We start from the raw sequence: 17,822 nt of genomic DNA, 5'->3' as shown, positions 1-17,822 counted from the left end.
CCAAAAAGCTTGCCTGCTTGTTCTCATTATTTCTTTCCCCACCTGCTTGTTCTCCAATAATAATAATAAAATTCACACCTCTCCTGGGAGTTTTGTCACAGGGCATTCTGGGAATTGCCAAATGATATTGACCTTTCAAGGTTGGTTTAGAGAAAGCAAAGCGTCTGCAAAATATGCACTAAAAATTACATAGTAGCATCTTCATCCTGGGTTTTCTTACGAGTGAGTAGCCTTGTAGGATCTTTGTCAAGAACAAAATGACATGGACACTAGGGCTGTAACTAATGGTTATTTTAATTATCCATTAATAATGTAATGTTTCACAGTCAAGCAGTTATGTTGCAGTACATCTTCCAGTTCAAATAAAATGTACATAAATAAAATGTATAAAACACTACTGCAAAAAAACAGGATAAACAGCGTAAAGACAAAGAAATCATGCGTGAAAGGAGAAAAATATGAGAAATGCATTTCAACTTTTAAAATACATACAGAGTCATATTCCAAACAGAGTATTGTTAAAGGAGCTGCTTTGCTGGGCTGTGTTGAGTAAGGAGGTAAAATAAATGAAGTTTGATAGATGCTTTCCTTTTCGGCCTTTCTTTGCAGATCAACTCACGTTGGTGTGAAGGTAGCTTTCTAGCATTATGACCACCCACACACACAGCGGGGTGTCCGCACAGTGCTTTAAACGAAAGATGTGGTCGCTGACACTGCACTGGAAAATCACCGGACTGCTACTTAATTTCCCATGATTGTAAAAAGAAAAAACACACTCTCTGCCACTTGAGCAGGGAAGAGCTGGCACTGCAGTAGTGACTAACACTTGGGCAGCCAACAATAGACTCAGCGGGATTCTCCGTGCACCCACCACCAGACCGGTAGATCCACAAACCAGTTTATGATGGTGCTGTGAGGCTCTGAATGTTACTGGATAATGATGTGTAATGAGGTGCTAATCCATTGAATGTAAAGTGCCCTGTACACAGCTGCAGCTCGTTGAAGCCCTGGCAAAGTACAACAACTCAATAGCCATAAAATGGTACATTTGCTGCACACTTAATCACAACTTATTTTCAATTGTTCACCTTTTTAGAAATCATCAAAGTAGAATCATTTGTAGAAATGTTTTTCTTCCAGTGTGCTCATCCTTTTGTAGGAATGTAGTACAACTAATTTTCTTTGTTTTTAAGGTGTTCTGTGCGACGTGCTGCAGCCTGAAGTGCAGGCTCATGTACATGGACAGGAAGGAGGCTCGCGTCTGTGTCACCTGTCATTCTGCTCTGACGAGTGGTGAGTATCACTGGAAGTAGAAAGTTAATTCATTCCAATTTATATGTTCTATTATATGTTCACTCTATACATGGATGCAACTGAAGAGACTACTCCATTGAAGGACTTTAGTTTCATCATTTTTAAGGAGAGAAAGCAGAAGAGGTTCAAAATAACGGTCCACAAAGAAATACTTTTTTTGCTTCTTTAGTTAAAAACAATACCGAAAGGGTTAATCTTGAGATGTATTTGAACTATGGTTAAGCTAAGCTTAAGCTACAGTATGACTCTTTCGCCTGACAGAAATGAGATAAATTCAAAAGAAAACCGTTGCAGCAGTATGATACTGTAATTGTTATTGTATACATGAAGAGTGTTAAACTGTATAAAGTATGGTAATGGGCAACAGCTGCTGTATAAATAGGCCTTTTCACAGACATTTTGACATGTCATAGCAGGAAAATCTCAGGTGTAATTAATATCGTTAATTACGACAGCATTTCATTCAGGTGAGCCCTCTGGCTCACTGAATGGCTACTGGGCCACTTATTGGAACAGAGCCCTAGTTACTGTACTTGACATACCTTTATTAGCAGTAGTCATCTATATATATATACACACACACACACATATATGTATGTGTATGTATGTGTGTATATATGTGTGTATATATGTATGTGTGTATGTATATATGTATATATATATATATATATATATATATATATATATATATATATATATATATATATATATATATATATATATATATATATATATATATATATATATATATATATATATATATATATATATATATATATATATACACACACACACACACACACACACATATGCATTTTTCCTAACTTATACTAATGGCGTTTTCGGTCTCTGTCAGCTCAATCATGTGAGACAACGGCCACTGGAAGCAACCAGAGTCCGAACCCCAACAACCCAGCGGAGTACTGCTCCACCATCCCCCCTCTGCAGCAGGCCCAGGCCTCCGGGGTGCTCAGCTCCCCTCCTCCTACCGTCATGGTGCCCGTGGGAGTCCTGAAACAGGCTGGCAGTGAGGGTACAACCTTTACCAAGAATAAAAATGCTCTTTGCTCTTTATTTTACAGTGACATTCTGTCTCCACTTCTTTTAAAGTGGAACTGTGTGAATGTGATCAGGGTGTTCAGATAGAGGATGGATACCCGACCCGAGCCCGACGGGACCCGACAGGCCGGACTGGGTTTGGACAGATATTTAGAAATGATGTTCGGCTCGGTCACATCAGACATTGAACATTTTCAATTTAATAATGTGCGCTTGTTGCCCCGTGTGCGCTGATGCGCTCATCTGTTGACATTTCTGAATGCCTTCCTACAGTTGCTTAATAAAAGCGGGCTTTCCACACAAACAAACGTACATGTGTCATTAGTGTGAGAATTTAGTTTTTGTACTGATTTTAAAAGATTTTAACTGTGTCTGGCTCGCATCGGGCTCAGACATAAATATCTTAATGCCTGTCGGGCTCGGGTCGGGTTCGGTTACTGCTCTGTCGAGGGCAGGCCAGGCTCGGACAGAAAAATGCGGCCCGATCCGCACTCTAGTTCCTGAATAAGTATTTTCCTGAAAGTTTTTTTGCTAGTACTGGTAAGGGTTTGCTTGCATACAGTTTTCATTTATGTAACCTTGTGGTGTTTCACTGTCGGTCTCTCACCTTTAGGGTCTCTGACACGGGAGCAGAGGAGGGTGTGGTTTTCTGATGGGTTGCTACCTAATGGAGACACATCAGAGTCTCCCAAACCTCCAACCTCCAGCCCAGCCCCTTCCCAGTCACTGGCCATCTCAGCGTATTCAAACAAATCCTCCACTTCTGAATCCTCAGAGGTAGGCTTGGCACGAAAAACATTCCCCACAGCTAATGCTATTAGGGGAGCTTGTTATGGTCATATTAGCTACTTCACAGTAAGCTGAAGGAAGCCACATAGAACTCTTTCTGTGGGATTCTTGGTTGTTTACTGGCTAGGTCACAGACTGCAATAAACCGTTCAAAGGAAACATTCATTGCTTGCTTAATCAGTAGAAATCCCAATCGACTAATGTGCTTAAAGGAAAATACGTTAAAGTTTGCCTCACAACAAATAACAGAACAGCAAGTTGAATGTGGTCATTTCTGTGGTTGTGCTGCTTGTACACTCATTGGACCTGAATGCCAAAATGCCAACTTTTAGGATGATTCATGGCCTGTTAAACATAATGATTCTTGAAGCTTTTAAATGACTTCATCTCAGATGGCCTGATGATGCTATGCAGACAGAACTTGAGGATTAAATCAGACTTTCACATGACTCCATGAAGGTCAAAATGGCATGAACTCAGTAATGTGTGAATTTGAATTTACTGCATAAGGTTTAAATGTCAGTAAATTGACTTCTGTAGTTCACGAGTAACAGTGGAAAAGTGGTGAACTGGGGCTCCTACTGTAGTTTGATAAGTTTTCTTGATTAAGTGCATTATAATGTGTCAAATCTTGAATTTCCCCTTGGGGATCAATAAAGTATCTGTCTGTCTTTCTAGTCAAAATCAATTTACTAGTCACAGTGAGTACTACTGAACCTGTAAAAACAGTTGTATGTTGTCCGTCTGTGGCTCTGGAGGCGCTTTATCAAATCTCATAAAAGTGACATTGCTTAAGTAATTTTATTTTGGTCTTGGCGACGACAGGTTGGACTTGGAGACAGAAAGCTTGCGTTACAAAGTGTGAGTTTGGATAGCAATTGAGCTTCTTTCAGTGTTTGTGAGGGAATTTCACTTGTACAGAACTAAAAGTCAGAATAATGTTGGCCTCTCGCAGTATTAATCTTGTATTAATGGCACCCAGATGTACCTATAATCACAGCCATATAAAACCCTTTTGGATACTGCATCTCACTGTGTGTTATAAACTACATCTCACCCTACACCCCCACCCCTCCTCTCCTCCCCCAGGCAGCCCATACCCCTGTCGCCCCGGTGGGCAGCCCCGTGGGTAGCTCCCTCAGTCTGATCCCGGAGGACGGGCTCCCTCCCATCCTCATCTCCACCGGAGTCAAAGGAGGTACGGGAGGCCACATCACAGGTGCTTGCCCTCATCCTCACCATTCTGCTGCCTCCTCATTGCTCCGTCAGCTGCTGTGTTTGTGCTTGTTAATTGGGTTTTACATGTGCTCTGTATCATGGCTCACGTCTCAAACACTCATTGCCAACGGGGGAGGAGAGGATTTGTTCATGGGAATGCAGTGATGATGTTTTTAAATGACTCGGAGGGTCTCTAGCTGTTATCCAAATCTGATCATCATTTCCTTCTCTAACCTCACATGCGACTCCTTTATCATCCTCACTCTGACATTTCCACCCCTCTCTCATCCTTCGTTCTTCCTGTTTGTTTATCTAACTTTACCTCGACTCCTCCCTCTGCCCTCTTCTCCTCCTTTTGCTCCACCTCACTTTAAGACTATGCAGTGGAGGAGAGGCCATCAGAGATCGTCCTCATGCAGCAGCTGGAGGAGGGAGGCCCAGACCCCCTGGTCTTCGTGCTCAATGCTAATCTGCTCGCCATGGTCAAGCTAGTCAACTGTGAGTCACCCAGCCAGTGCCTTCCTACCACAGCGGTTTAGGGCATTCATTTTTAAATATGCAGGTCAAAACATTATTCACATAAGGAACTTTTGGAGGAGCAGAAATTAGTGTGGGGGACCTGCTTGTAAATTATTGATTTCATGATGATCTAAGGAAAAGGAAAAATACACATTTGTACTGCATACATTTTTAATTGTGCATTATTAAGCTTTTGTCTGTGAATTATTGAGTAGCAAAATTCATATTTTTCATTTTTTTGTATGTCATATTTTTTTATAAAACCTTTTCAGGCATGGAATATGTAGCAAGGGATCCCTTCTCACAGTGAATTCACTAATAAATGTAATGATTTATTAGATAATTCTGCTGCCTATCGTATAATCTGCAATAGTGCACAAGGATAGAATTACAAAACGTTAATTTATTACTCTTTATTCCTATTAGCTCTCATGCTGTATGTAAAGTACTTTGCTGGATATTCTTATATTCATCTATGCACTTAGCAGGTATGGAAATGTAAGTTTACTTAAAAAGAAAAGAAACATGCATTCAATTCAGACTTATGTTGGAAGCCTTACAAATATGTTGCTAGGTCTGAAATAGTAAGATTGCGATCATGACTTTTACATAAAAGTGTTTATTTACTCACTGTCACGTTTCTAATGTTTGAAAGGATCGTATGAAATGTTTATGGCTCTGATGTAACTTGGTAACTATCTCCTGTATGTCTGATATGACAGACTAGTTTTCTATTCTTTTATCGCACAGATGTAAACAGGAAGTGTTGGTACTTGACAACAAAGGGCATGCATGCCGTTGGCCAGGCAGAGGTGGTCATTCTGCTCCAGTGTCTACCTGATGAGAAGACCGTCCCGAAAGACATCTTCACTCACTTTGTGCAGCTCTACCAGGAGGCCCTCAGTGGTAAGAACACAACAAACAGCTCCACCAGGAGGCACACTGAAATTAGGCCACCTCCACCGTGTGCCCCTCTTGGGGGGAGATAGCAGCTCATTAGTAGTTCTGTCAACAGGTGAGTCTACCTGTCTCAGTCAAGTGCTGCCCAGTTAAAAATGAGCTTACTCTAAAGTAGTGTAATGTAAGGGGGAAATGTTCCAGCTCTACTTTTTGTTCCGTAGAGACGACCGAAGCACCTAGCTGTCCTCTTTTTGGAAACCAGGTTACTGTCTACTGCTGCTGTACTGTGTCTGTGTCTTTTTCATGAAAAATGGTCCAAACATTAGCGTCCTGCTGTCAGGTTGCCTCCCTCTAGGCGTGACACCTCACCAACGTTTTTAACTCTGCTAATGTCTGGTGATTTTGACGGCTCCCTCCCCTCAGGCCGTTTCCTTTTTCATATTCACAGCAGAGCAGTTTTAGGCTGGTGGAAGGGAGCCATATTATGCGTGTCGTTCCTTATTAACTCGCCGTCAGTCAGGTCTTGGGAAGAAATGCTGGCTTTAGCAGGTCCCAGTGCTTTGTCATGCCATTATTACATTATGTGGCATCTAAAGCCAGCGATCCCTCCCGCAGATAATTAGAAACATAAAACCTCTGTAGGTAATATGAGGCTGTAAAGCGAGCAGACCTTTGTATTCATTGTTTAGAACTTAATACAGACTGAGCAAGACTCCTTATGCACAGAGACATCCCATGTATACACTGAAAGCCTATTGAAAGCCTCTTTTTTTCTGATGATGAGAACTCTGGTTTGTCTCTTTTCTTCCAATTCATCCTCTTCATTTTTATTCCTATTTCCTTAATGTCATTCCCTGCTTTTTATACATTTCTGAAACTCCTATTATATTACTCCTTTTTCCTCGCCTACTACCCTGCTGTGCCTCCCCCTCTCCTATTTCATTACCCCCTTCTCCTACTCACATCTCCTATATCACTTACTTCTCTCTCCTCTCCTCCCCTCCCCTTCTTCCTCATCTCATAAAGGCAACGTGCTGAGCCACCTGAGTCACTCATTCTTCATGCAGAGCTTCATGGGCAGTAAGGAGCACGGCGGCTTCCTCTACATCAGCCCCTCCTTCCAATCGCTGCAGGACCTGCTGCTGCCCAACCCTCCCTACCTCTTCGGCATCCTGATACAGAAGTGGGAAACGCCCTGGGCCAAGGTCTTCCCCATCCGCCTCATGCTGCGGCTGGGCGCAGAGTACCGATGTGAGTTAGGACTACTGGGGTTCACACTATACAGCAAAAGTGATAGGACAATAAGTATAATTTAAAGCTACACTGTGTAAGAATTTCTCCCATCTAGGGTTGAAATTGTATATGACAACCAACTGAATATTACTTTCTAGCCCTTCCTCCTACGGTGGCCAAACTTGAAATTAACAATTATCGTTTACACGCAGCTGTTCTAGCCACTCCAATATTAACTTTGGTCTTGTTGCTTTGCCTGTCGCGTTGTCGTTTTAATTCTCTTTTTTGCTTCCCTGGCGAGTAATCTTCAATCAGCATTGAATTGTGGGCTTCAACTGAAGTGATTCGGAGACAAATATTTGTAGTAATTGTTTATTTGTATAATGGGACCAGGTTAAATTTGGTGAAAGGGAGAGCAAAGAGCGTGGGTGTCCTCTCTTTGATGGATTATGATATGGTAAAATATTAAGATCCACCTTGATCTAGAGAGCTTAGTATGTCAGTTGTCAGCAAACCAGCCTGCTCTCATGTGTTTCTCAGTTTCTCACATGAACCAGAAAGTCCTTGTGAGGGGTTTTACTGGCGAGCCGCCTCCTAACACCAAAGCCCCTTCTCTCACACCCAGACCTGCCGGCACAGAGCGCCGGCTGGCTCTTCTAAGCCTCTTGCCTGCTTCCACTGAGCTCGGATAGAATATATTAACAAAGCCACATACAGCTGAGGCTCTTGAACACAAAATGTTACCATCACCATGAAATGAATCCACCACACAAACCGTGTAGCTCTCTCATCTCTTACCTTAAGCAGTGACCAGCAGACGTTTGGGTAGCTAATCAGTATAAGGATCCCCGCTGAACTGCAGATTGAGGCTGAGATTGGTTTTTATTGCTAATGAGTTTGTGGCGAGATCTTATTTCCAGCTGTTTGCTGAGATAAGGCTAAAAATAGTCATCTAAGGAGCTTTGCTTGCTGGAAAAAAAGCAGCCTTATTTTTCACTTGTGGATTAGGAGCGTTCTCCTAACTACAGGCACGGTTCACTGTATTTGATGTCAGTGTGGGGTCTCTTGTGCAGTTCATTTGCATTTAAATCATAAAACACAGGAAACGCATGTTGTGCAGTTATTTTTACCTGAAAACCCCTAATAGTCCAAGCACCAAGACTGATGAAATTAATTAATACATTTAAAATAATAATTACCAAAGAAGGAGAAATGGTGTAACAGCAACAAAGACCATAACAGTAAATAAAACAAATTTCTGTGACCATATTTCTGTAACTTTTTCTAACCAAGGCTGAACCCAAAATGTTAAAATCATTTAAATACTAGCATCATTTTGCTGAGGAATTGGATATATTTCCATGACAACTGAATGAGACACTTGATGAATGGGGAAAAATAAGTAGCTTTGATATTAAAAATCATCGATCATGTTAGTAGGAATTCAGTTCTATTGTGGATCTATTAACAACTGAAAATTTTGTTTTGCAGTTTATCCGTGTCCGTTGTTCAGTGTTCGCTTCAGAAAACCCCTCTTCGGAGAGACCGGTCACACTATCATGAATCTGCTCGCAGTAAGTTGCTTTGTTTTTCTCTTCCTGTGCTCTATTATTTATGTTCAAGGTTGAAGAGCTCTGCTTTATGTTGTTGAAAAATAGCATTAGCCTTATTTACATTTTCCAAAATGTAGTGCATTATATGTGTAGTCAAACAGGGATGTCACTTACAGTATGTTACCAAGTGTTCTCACTTATTGTACTTACATTACAGACTTATAATTTAAAAAATATAGTGTTCCTATCCTTCACTTTTTTCCGTCCCTGTCGTAGGACTTCCGTAACTACCAGTACACGCTACCGGTGGTAAAAGGTCTGGTTGTGGACATGGAGGTGAGAAAGACGAGCATTAAGATCCCCAGTAATCGTTACAATGAGGTGAGTATCCTGCATCTGGTTTGACAACATCACATATCAGTTGAAAACAAGGTCCAAAAACTGAGGTCCTCATCTGGTTATTCTCTCCATAAACAAAAGTTTCTCAATAGATTTTCTAGAAAATTGACTATATCATGATATAAATGTACTTATACTGTGATAGTATATCTGCTTACTGCAGCTAACGAGTAGTTAGTCCATAAAACTGTAAATAAAAAAAAAATAATAATGTCAAGTGCAATTTAACCAGAGCCCATTATCGAATGGTTTGTTTTCGTATAACCAACAGTCCAAAACCCAAAGATATCTAATTTAATATAATGAATAATGAGACGAGCTGTTCGGGATGGCTACTCAATCTCATGTTATGAGTAATGACGAACAGGTAGAAACAGAGGCTTCTTTTAGCGTAATATTACAGGGGGATAGTTACTGCGCATGCATCGATGTATAATGTGCGTGCATGGTTACCAAATGATCTTGCATATGCTGCTTATTCCAATTGCTTACTTAACCATTCATGTTCATGTTGTTATTTAGAAACCACATGTATACTATCATAAAGAAGTTTTAGTTTATTCGTCACATAGTCAGCATATCTTCACATTGTGCAGTGAAATGTTTGCCCTTTCAGAACAGTGCTTGAATAGCTTATATCACAGTAGCATATACAACCTAACCAATATCCAAATGCAATATGTACAACAAATGATAGATGGATAGAAAATGTACAAATATGCTGCAAATATCAAAGGGATGCAGGGGACAGGTGGAGGTGTTTGTCAGCAGGGAACATCAAAGGTGTAGTCTATCAGGAACCCCACCAGAGTCTGATTGTAAGCAGCGTGAGGCCCTCCTTTCACGTGGTCTTGGTCTGGAGTTTGATTGACAGCGTTAACACCGGCCAAAATTAAAACATTCCAATTCAAACATTTCTGCATAAAAACAGTTTCTAGACGTGGAGAGAAGAGAGCAGAGCTGTGTCTCGTGTTGCGCATTTGAGTTTTTTTTTTTTTTTTTTTTTTTTTTTTTTCTCCCAAAATCATACATACATCATTTTTCTAACCAAATTAAACCCTCCAACAGACTGACATCAGCGGAGGAGGCTCCTATTAAGCTCCCTGAACATCAACACACACACACACACACACACACACACACACACACACACACACACACATACACATACACATACATGTTCATTCTGTGTAGGTGATGTGTGACAAACTCTCCAGGGTCCCTGCAGCTGAACATTAGGCGTGGGCTGCCGACTTGTTATAACGCCGCTGCCTTGAGGGTGTGAATGAATGTCCGACCAGAAGAAGTGATACACACACAAAGCACAATTTGGCTGAGAAAGAAAGCTGGGGTGGAGAGAGTGGTGCCGGTTGTAGCGTTTGGCTGCTGATGCAGTAACAGATGGGACCCAGTAATGTGAAGTGGGGACTGTTTCTCAACAGCTTGCAGGCAAGCCTTTAGCACAGCAAGTGGTTAAAGCCCTCCAGATTTTCAGTTTCATTCCTGTTTTGAGAAGAATGGCTTCAGAGTGATGCAGAGGCAGGGGATTTAACTGACTTAATATGTGGGATCTTTCAACTATTGATACCCACCGTCGTCAACGTCATTCCTCACAATCTGTCATCTCAATGCCATCCCGTGTAAGTCGAGGACTTTACCCACAAGGCCACTGCGATAAGGCAGGTCGCTTCTGTTAAGCCCATTTTCCTCAGCACGCACACCCAAAGGGGCTTCTTAATTAGACATGGATATTATTTGTCCTTGCAGCTGATGAAGGCCATGAACAAGTCCAACGAACACGTGCTGGCCATGGGGGCGTGTTTCAACGACCGGGCTGACTCCCACCTGGTGTGTGTCCAGAATGATGATGGGAACTACCAGACGCAGGCCATCAGCATCCATCACCAGCCTCGCAAAGGTGCTGACACAGAAACCGATTCGTCACATTTCCTTTTATCTCTCCCTCTGTCTGGTTTTCATGTCCAGCTTGTTGTCTGGAGCGCTCTCCTCCTGTCTGCCTGTTATTATTTCTCTCGTCCGGTCTATTTACCTGAAAATAATTTGACCTCTATCAGTTGTTGATTCACAAAGTTGAACTTAAGTTGTGATTACTTTTTCTAGTTACTGGAGCCTGCTTCTTTGTGTTCAGTGGTGCTTTGAAAGCCTCGTCGGGCTTCTTAGCCAAGACCAGCATTGTGGAAGGTGAGAACTGTGACAACAAACTACATGTTGGCTGTAAAAATGCTGAAATATTGGATGAGAATATTTGTATGAGGCTGTAAAAATGCTGAAATATTGGATGAGAATATTTGTATGAAGCTACCTCACAAAGGCCTCACACACAAAGAATAATGTGTTGTGTTGGCACAACTTCATGAATAGTGCTAAAAATGGGGAGTTGGAGATAGAAGATATACATTTACATGTGAAGATATACATTTACCAACTGTTAGATTGTAGTTTTTATAGCTATTTTTCACATCTCTGGGTAAATTATGCTGCTGTGGGAAATAATAATAATAATGCATTACTGTGCTGAAGTACTTTGATACAACGGGGTACCCCAAAACCAGACATCCTCATCTGTTTTTTCTAGCTGCAACTGATGATTTTTTTTAAATTGTTTTTTTAATAGTTTACTGAAGCCCAAGGTAACAAAAAACCCAAATTTTCAATTTACGATATAAACAAAACAAAAGCAGCACATCCTCACATTGGACAAGCTGAGAGCAGTCAGTGCTTTTCTTGATGAATGACTGAAAGGGATTCTCCAGTGATGTAGTCTTTTACTACCAATAGAGTTTTTGGGTTTGGTCAAAATTTACAGCAGAGGCTGAGATGTCTTGACATTTGGGTCCTTGTATTATTTATGCTCCAAAAATGCTGAATGCTGCACTTCCTATAATTTCCACCAAGAACATTTTTTCATTTGCCAGGTAAATGCTCACGTCTGACAGGACGCACACACCTCCATTTCTTTTTCTTTTTTTTACCAAGCTTTGTGTTAAGTTGTCTAACCCTGACCGCATCATCATACTCCTCATGAAGTCAACTGATCTTCACGTGTAAAATCGGTGGACTTTGTCCCTTTTTTTTTTTTTTTTTTTAAACAATAACTTGTAATTTTCCGTCAATCGACTTAAAGATGAACATACTCTTTGTTTCAACAAGTATCATGATAATTAATAGATCATCTTTTTTTTTTTTGTTGGTCTCCACCCTTAGACGGTGTGATGATCCAGATCACAGCTGAGACCATGGACTGTCTACGCCAAGCCCTGAGGGACATGAAGGACTTCAGCATCACATGCGGTAAAGCGGACCAGGAGGAGAACCAGGAGCTCGTCCACATCCAATGGACGGAGGACGACCACAACTTCAACAAGGGGTGAGACGGGAGAACGGGGGAGGAGGGGGAGGGGGGGAGTAACGAGATGCATTTATCTCACGGACAGTTGAACTGATAGCTTCCCAACCGCTGCTTTTACTACTTTGCTATGAAAACTCATAATGCATGCTCGAGGAAGCCCTCTGGAGGAAAATCTTAGCCGGGTGGAATGATGTGGTTTGACGTGGCTTTGAGATACAGACCAATGCAATCAATTTTCCAGCAGTCTTGATAAGATCTGCACATTTTAAATGTGACTTTTCACAATTGGCTATAATTGAGGCCTTTCAGCAGATGTTATATCCCTTCATTATATGCACAGTAGCTGCTTTAACCCCTATGTCACTAGATAAAACAAAAAGCAAACTGCAAAACACAAAAAGCAGCACAAGAACATATAGAACAAATACAAAAATCACCAGTAAAAGATGCAAATAAAACACTATTTTTATTTAGAGTGGTGATTTAAACAAAATATTTTTGTTGCAGGAGGCCCCCTAATCCATCATATCACTTTATGTTTTGCCAGTTTGGACATTTTCCATATTCAATATTTTTTTTTTTTTTATAGACAAACTTAACTTGTCTTAAAAAGTCTTTTGTGCTCTCGTATAGAGGAAAAACAAAATCAAAATGAAAGTTGGCCCGATTCCAGCCACAGTCTCATGATCCCCAACCGAGCAGCTGGCTAAAGGAAATCTCCCACCCAGATTTTAAAACTTGTCTTGCTCCTCACTTTTACTTCCACTTTACACTTATTTGTTTGCTCTGTTTCTAAATCCTCTGTTTAATGACACGCTGTTGTTTTGTGTGTTGTGGTTATTCAGTGTCATCAGTCCCATCGATGGGAAGTCCATGGAGTCCATCACCAGCGTCAAGATCTTTCATGGCTCGGAGTTTAAAGCCAACGGCAAAGTCATCCGCTGGACAGAGGTACAATACAGCGGACACTATAACATTTATTCATTTATTTGTAACTAAACAGTGAAGCCGCTGGTTTGAATGCCTGGTCTCTTTTTAACGGAGACAAAATTAAATTCTGATACAATTACTACAATAGTAACTACGGTGCACGGTTTTATTCACCAACAACTCAGGGTCAGGGACTGTGTATTGTACTGACATGATGTCACATAATTGATGTGCAAACCTGTCTACTGCAGCTTTAAGACCTTGTTTCTTTCCTGTTCCTTAGCTGTTGAAAAAAAAGAGTTTGTTTATCCAAAAAAGTTCTTTTTCTGCTCGGCCATGTGGACACCATAAGAGGACACTCTTTCTTCCACTTCTTTGTCACAATCGAATATGAAATAAATCTAGTAATCTCTTAGCGTATGTAAAGTAGGGCTGGGCTGTATATCGATTTTATATATCGATATCGTGATACAAGATTAGATATTGTCTTAGATTTTGGATATCATATCGTAATATGGCATAAGTGTTGTGTTTTTAAAGGCTGCAGTACAGTAAAGTGATGTCATTTTCTGAATTTAGCAGACTAGGTTCTAGCTGTTTTATTATTTGCCTTTACCCACTTAGTCATTATATCCACGTTACTGATGATTATTTGTCAAACATCTCATTGTGTAAATATTTTGTGAAAGCACCAATAGTCAACCCTATAGTATCGATATCGAGGTGTTTGGTCCAAAATATCGTGATATTTGGTTTTCTCTATCGCCCAGCTCTAATGTAAGGTTACATTAGCGTGGTGTACATTACACACTGTGTGTGTGTGTGTGTGTGTGTGTGTGTGTGTGTGTGTGTGTGTGTGTGTGTGTGTGTGTGTGTGTGTGTGTGTGTGTGTGTGTGTGTGTGTGTGTGTGTGTGTGTGTGTGTGTGTGTGTGTGTGTGTGTGTGTGTGTGTGTGTGTGTGTGTGTGTGTGTGTGTGTGTGTGTGTGTGTTAAAAAGCACACCCAAACATTGTTTCTTTTCCTCAGGTGTTTTTCCTCCAGAGTGAAGATCAACCCAAAGGTCTGAGCGACCCGGCCGACCACAGCCGGCTGACTGAGAACGTGGCGAGAGCTTTCTGCATGGCGCTCTGTCCGCACCTGAAGCTGCTGAAGGAGGACGGCATGGCCAAACTGGGACTGAGGGTTACCCTGGACTCGGACCAGGTGGGGGGCGGTTCAGATGAAACGGAGGCATTATTGCAAGCAAACAAACTTGATCTATAGCACTTAAAACAAACCGTGTTTGCAGATGAAAGCAAAAGAAAAATGCAGAGACAGGGGACAATAATGTGTTTGTTTCAGCTATCTGTAAATGAACTATTTTAGTTTTTTATGTAGGTACACTGCTGTCTGAAAGAGTTAAGAGACCAAATCTGGGATGAGGATCCAGTCTAACCTGTCCTCATCGTTACAGGTGGGTTACCTGGCGGGAAGTAACGGCCAGCCTCTCCTGCCTCAGTACCTGAGCGACCTGGACAGCGCTCTGATCCCCGTCATCCACGGCGGGGCGTGTCAGCTGAGCGAGGGCCCGGTGGTCATGGAGCTGGTCTTCTACATCCTGGAGATCATCTCCTAGGAGTCTTCGGCGCTTCACCTCGAGAACATCTTTTTCCTTTTCTGACGCCATCTCACGGGCCGGCTCCTCCATCGTCTCCCTTTCGATTGTTTGCACTTCAAAAGAGCCCGAGAACTGTGGCGTGCCAGGCGGGGTAGCACTCCTCAAGTCAAACCTATGCATCCAACCGCCGTCGGTTGCTCCAGAGGCGGCCGGGGCCTGAGGAAGCTCCGAGCTGGATCATCGGGCCGTGTGCTGCGTACCTGAAGCTCACCCGACAGCTACTCCTGATCTCTGGTGGTCATCGGAGGTGCTCCGAGCAGGAAATGAACACCAGAGATCATACTGTCTGACCCCAGTGTAGTGTTACAGTGCCTATAAAAAGTGTTCCCCCCCCCCCCCTTTAACAACATTAATTCAAAGTAGAGTTGATTGAAGACCCTTTCTACTGATCTCTACAAAGTCCTAATGAATTAATTATAAATATAGTATAATTAGAATTAATTATAAATATAGTATTTAAGTATTTACCCCCTTTTAATAGGGCACACCTAAATCATTACACAACACAGTGAGCCCGTAATATATACAGCAGTATGTATCCATTATGATTTTTTTTTGTTTGTATTGTTACGCTCTTACAACACGCTGAACTAAATTGCCCTCGTAATAGTTTGATTCCATTTTCGGACTCTGAGTAAAGCGAGCGGAGCGGTTTCATGTGGTTGCTCACTCAGCTGTGTGTGAAAGATTCATAGCAAATTAGTCCTCCTTATATCGTAAAAAACAATCAAACTTCCAGGGAGGGTAAATACTTTCCATAGGTATTGTACGTAGCTCACCCGTCAATCCAATGTCCCTGTGGCACCCGGGGGTCCTGGAGCACTCTGTGGGCTGTGTAGCACGGACGCTCTAAAACAAGGGAGACTCCGATCCATCGCTGACAAGTCCAAACTATTTGTTTGAGGTTGTGTCTGTGTGGTGATTTATTTTATTTTTTTTGCACCATGGTGCTCAGTGCCTACAGCAGCAATTCATCAAGTGAAAAAAAATAAACAAAAAAAACATTTAGTTTCACCTCTTTAAGCTTTACTCATCAATCACCAGATGCTTCACCTGATGGATAAATCCATTAACCTGTTGTACATATTGTTTTGTAGGCGTAACAACCTCTCCATTCTAACTTCTCAGTATTACCGACGTTACCGTCATGGACTCCTCTGACGGACGCTCTGTGGAATAAGATTACATAAAGCCCTTTGTGTCCTACAGTAGACAGCTGATTTAAAAAAAAAAAAAAAGGTTCCAATGCTTTATTGATAAACTCAATCTGTACATAAAGCTGAAGAGGGGAAATCAGTTTATAAATCTCATTCATCAACTCAAGCTTCTACGTAATCAGCACTTGTTGTTCGTCCTGCAGTGGTTGGAAAAAGCCACTCAAATTATTTAAAAGAGAATAACTGTTGAAGACGTAAAGATATATAATAATATCTTTATTAAATTGCAGAAGCAGTGCACTGGATTCTAAGCCATTAATAGGAGAGTGAAAGCGAGCGTCTGGGTTGCCGCTGTGTCCTCAAAGACATTTTTTTTGTTATTTTTTTTTTCTCCCAATGTCAGAAAAGTTCAGCGTTTGTAAAGATCTGGGGTTCCTGCAGAAACAAGAGTTTGCTTGACCTGAAGCTGAATGTATTTCATTTAACATTTTCTGCAACTTATTATCCTTCCACAGCCCTGAAATTATGAACATCCTGCTCCAGACTTTTGTAAACTTTTTTTTTTTTTTTGAGACCTGCGTAGGAACTCTGCAGATCGCTGATCTGTCGTTTTCAGAAGGCCTCAACTGTCTGTGCATCTAGAAACAGATCGCTGCTGCAGCTCATCTCTTTCTGCTCTGGATTGTGCTCTCCTTTTAGCAACATGGACCTGGGAAAAAAAATATAAGAATGTATTCCTCCTGTTTCTGTTCAAATCTGCAAAATGTGTGTTTTTGTTTCTGGCTAGACTAATCACCAAAAACCACCCTGTCCTGTCCAAATGCTCTGTACAGTAATCATTCTGCATTATGGCAACTTCTCAATCTTTAATCATGCTAATATAAAAACCAGAAGGGGCTACACAAAAAAAAGTACTGTTAATACAGTATGAGAGGTTTTGTTAAAAGCATTTTATCGGAGATAAACGATCTCGTCATCACAAGTGAGAATCAGACAATCACGTGAAAATCTGCAGACGAGCCGACGCTTCAGCGAGTTTAAATTAGACCCGTAGCTGTTCTGTATTCGTTTATTACTCAATTTGAAGTATTTTAGAAGCTACTGTAGCAAAGTAATGTTAGTGAAGCTGATAAAATGTTCAGTAAAGACTGAATGAGAGGTCAAAGGTCACCAGTTCTGGGTTTATTACTGTGATCATACCAGAGTTGGTGTATCTCAATCACTGTGTCTTCACTATGTGACGTTCCGCAGCCGCCGCCGGCAGTTCTGTTTTTATAAATTAGCATTAATGAAGAGGAGACATGAGGATTTATTTTTTGGACTTCCTGTTTTCTGTTATGTTTGATTTGGGCGTTATCTGACGTGTGCAATATGTCCTAAATCCAAAAGAAAAAGGTGCAATTTGTTTGACTTAAAAAGTAGCAATTTTTTTGTATTCAGTTGTAAGATGTTACTATCCAAACTTATAACACTGCATGCAAACAAGCTTGAAACGGTGAAGAGAGCAAATCAACTTTGCATTTTAACGGTTATATCTTCTAGTTTATGGATGAAACTTAAAAAACAAAAAATCATTCAGTTCTGACATTGACTGGGTTTTGTTTAAATAAGTTTTTTTTTTTTTTTTTTTTTTTAAATGGTCAATTGTTTGAAAAGCCAAAAACCCTGATCTTTTTTTTTCTTTACACTACAAATGTCAAAAGTGGTCTTTATCAAAAAACTGT

At 41.0% G+C, this 17,822-nt stretch overlaps 1 protein-coding gene across 1 annotated transcript in view; it reads left to right on the top strand.

Moving 5' to 3' along the window:
* The window catches only part of zfyve9a (zinc finger, FYVE domain containing 9a), a 29,028-nt gene extending 11,940 nt beyond the window's left edge, over nucleotides 1-17,088 (top strand). The window contains exons 5-19 of the mRNA XM_028592281.1: nucleotides 1,194-1,293; nucleotides 2,171-2,347; nucleotides 2,987-3,150; nucleotides 4,252-4,381; nucleotides 4,756-4,878; nucleotides 5,650-5,805; nucleotides 6,826-7,050; nucleotides 8,524-8,606; nucleotides 8,862-8,966; nucleotides 10,752-10,902; nucleotides 11,106-11,186; nucleotides 12,210-12,372; nucleotides 13,200-13,305; nucleotides 14,311-14,487; nucleotides 14,738-17,088. Of these exons, the coding sequence (XP_028448082.1) occupies nucleotides 1,194-1,293; nucleotides 2,171-2,347; nucleotides 2,987-3,150; nucleotides 4,252-4,381; nucleotides 4,756-4,878; nucleotides 5,650-5,805; nucleotides 6,826-7,050; nucleotides 8,524-8,606; nucleotides 8,862-8,966; nucleotides 10,752-10,902; nucleotides 11,106-11,186; nucleotides 12,210-12,372; nucleotides 13,200-13,305; nucleotides 14,311-14,487; nucleotides 14,738-14,899 (2,103 nt within the window). The 3' untranslated portion in view covers nucleotides 14,900-17,088. The remainder of the gene's footprint in view (nucleotides 1-1,193; nucleotides 1,294-2,170; nucleotides 2,348-2,986; nucleotides 3,151-4,251; nucleotides 4,382-4,755; nucleotides 4,879-5,649; nucleotides 5,806-6,825; nucleotides 7,051-8,523; nucleotides 8,607-8,861; nucleotides 8,967-10,751; nucleotides 10,903-11,105; nucleotides 11,187-12,209; nucleotides 12,373-13,199; nucleotides 13,306-14,310; nucleotides 14,488-14,737) is intronic.
* Nucleotides 17,089-17,822: the final 734 nt, after the last annotated feature.

This window comes from Perca flavescens, chromosome 12 (assembly GCF_004354835.1).
Source record: "Perca flavescens isolate YP-PL-M2 chromosome 12, PFLA_1.0, whole genome shotgun sequence".
NCBI classification, from domain to species: Eukaryota; Metazoa; Chordata; class Actinopteri; order Perciformes; family Percidae; genus Perca; species Perca flavescens.
This window is presented reverse-complemented; position numbering and strand designations above follow the sequence as displayed.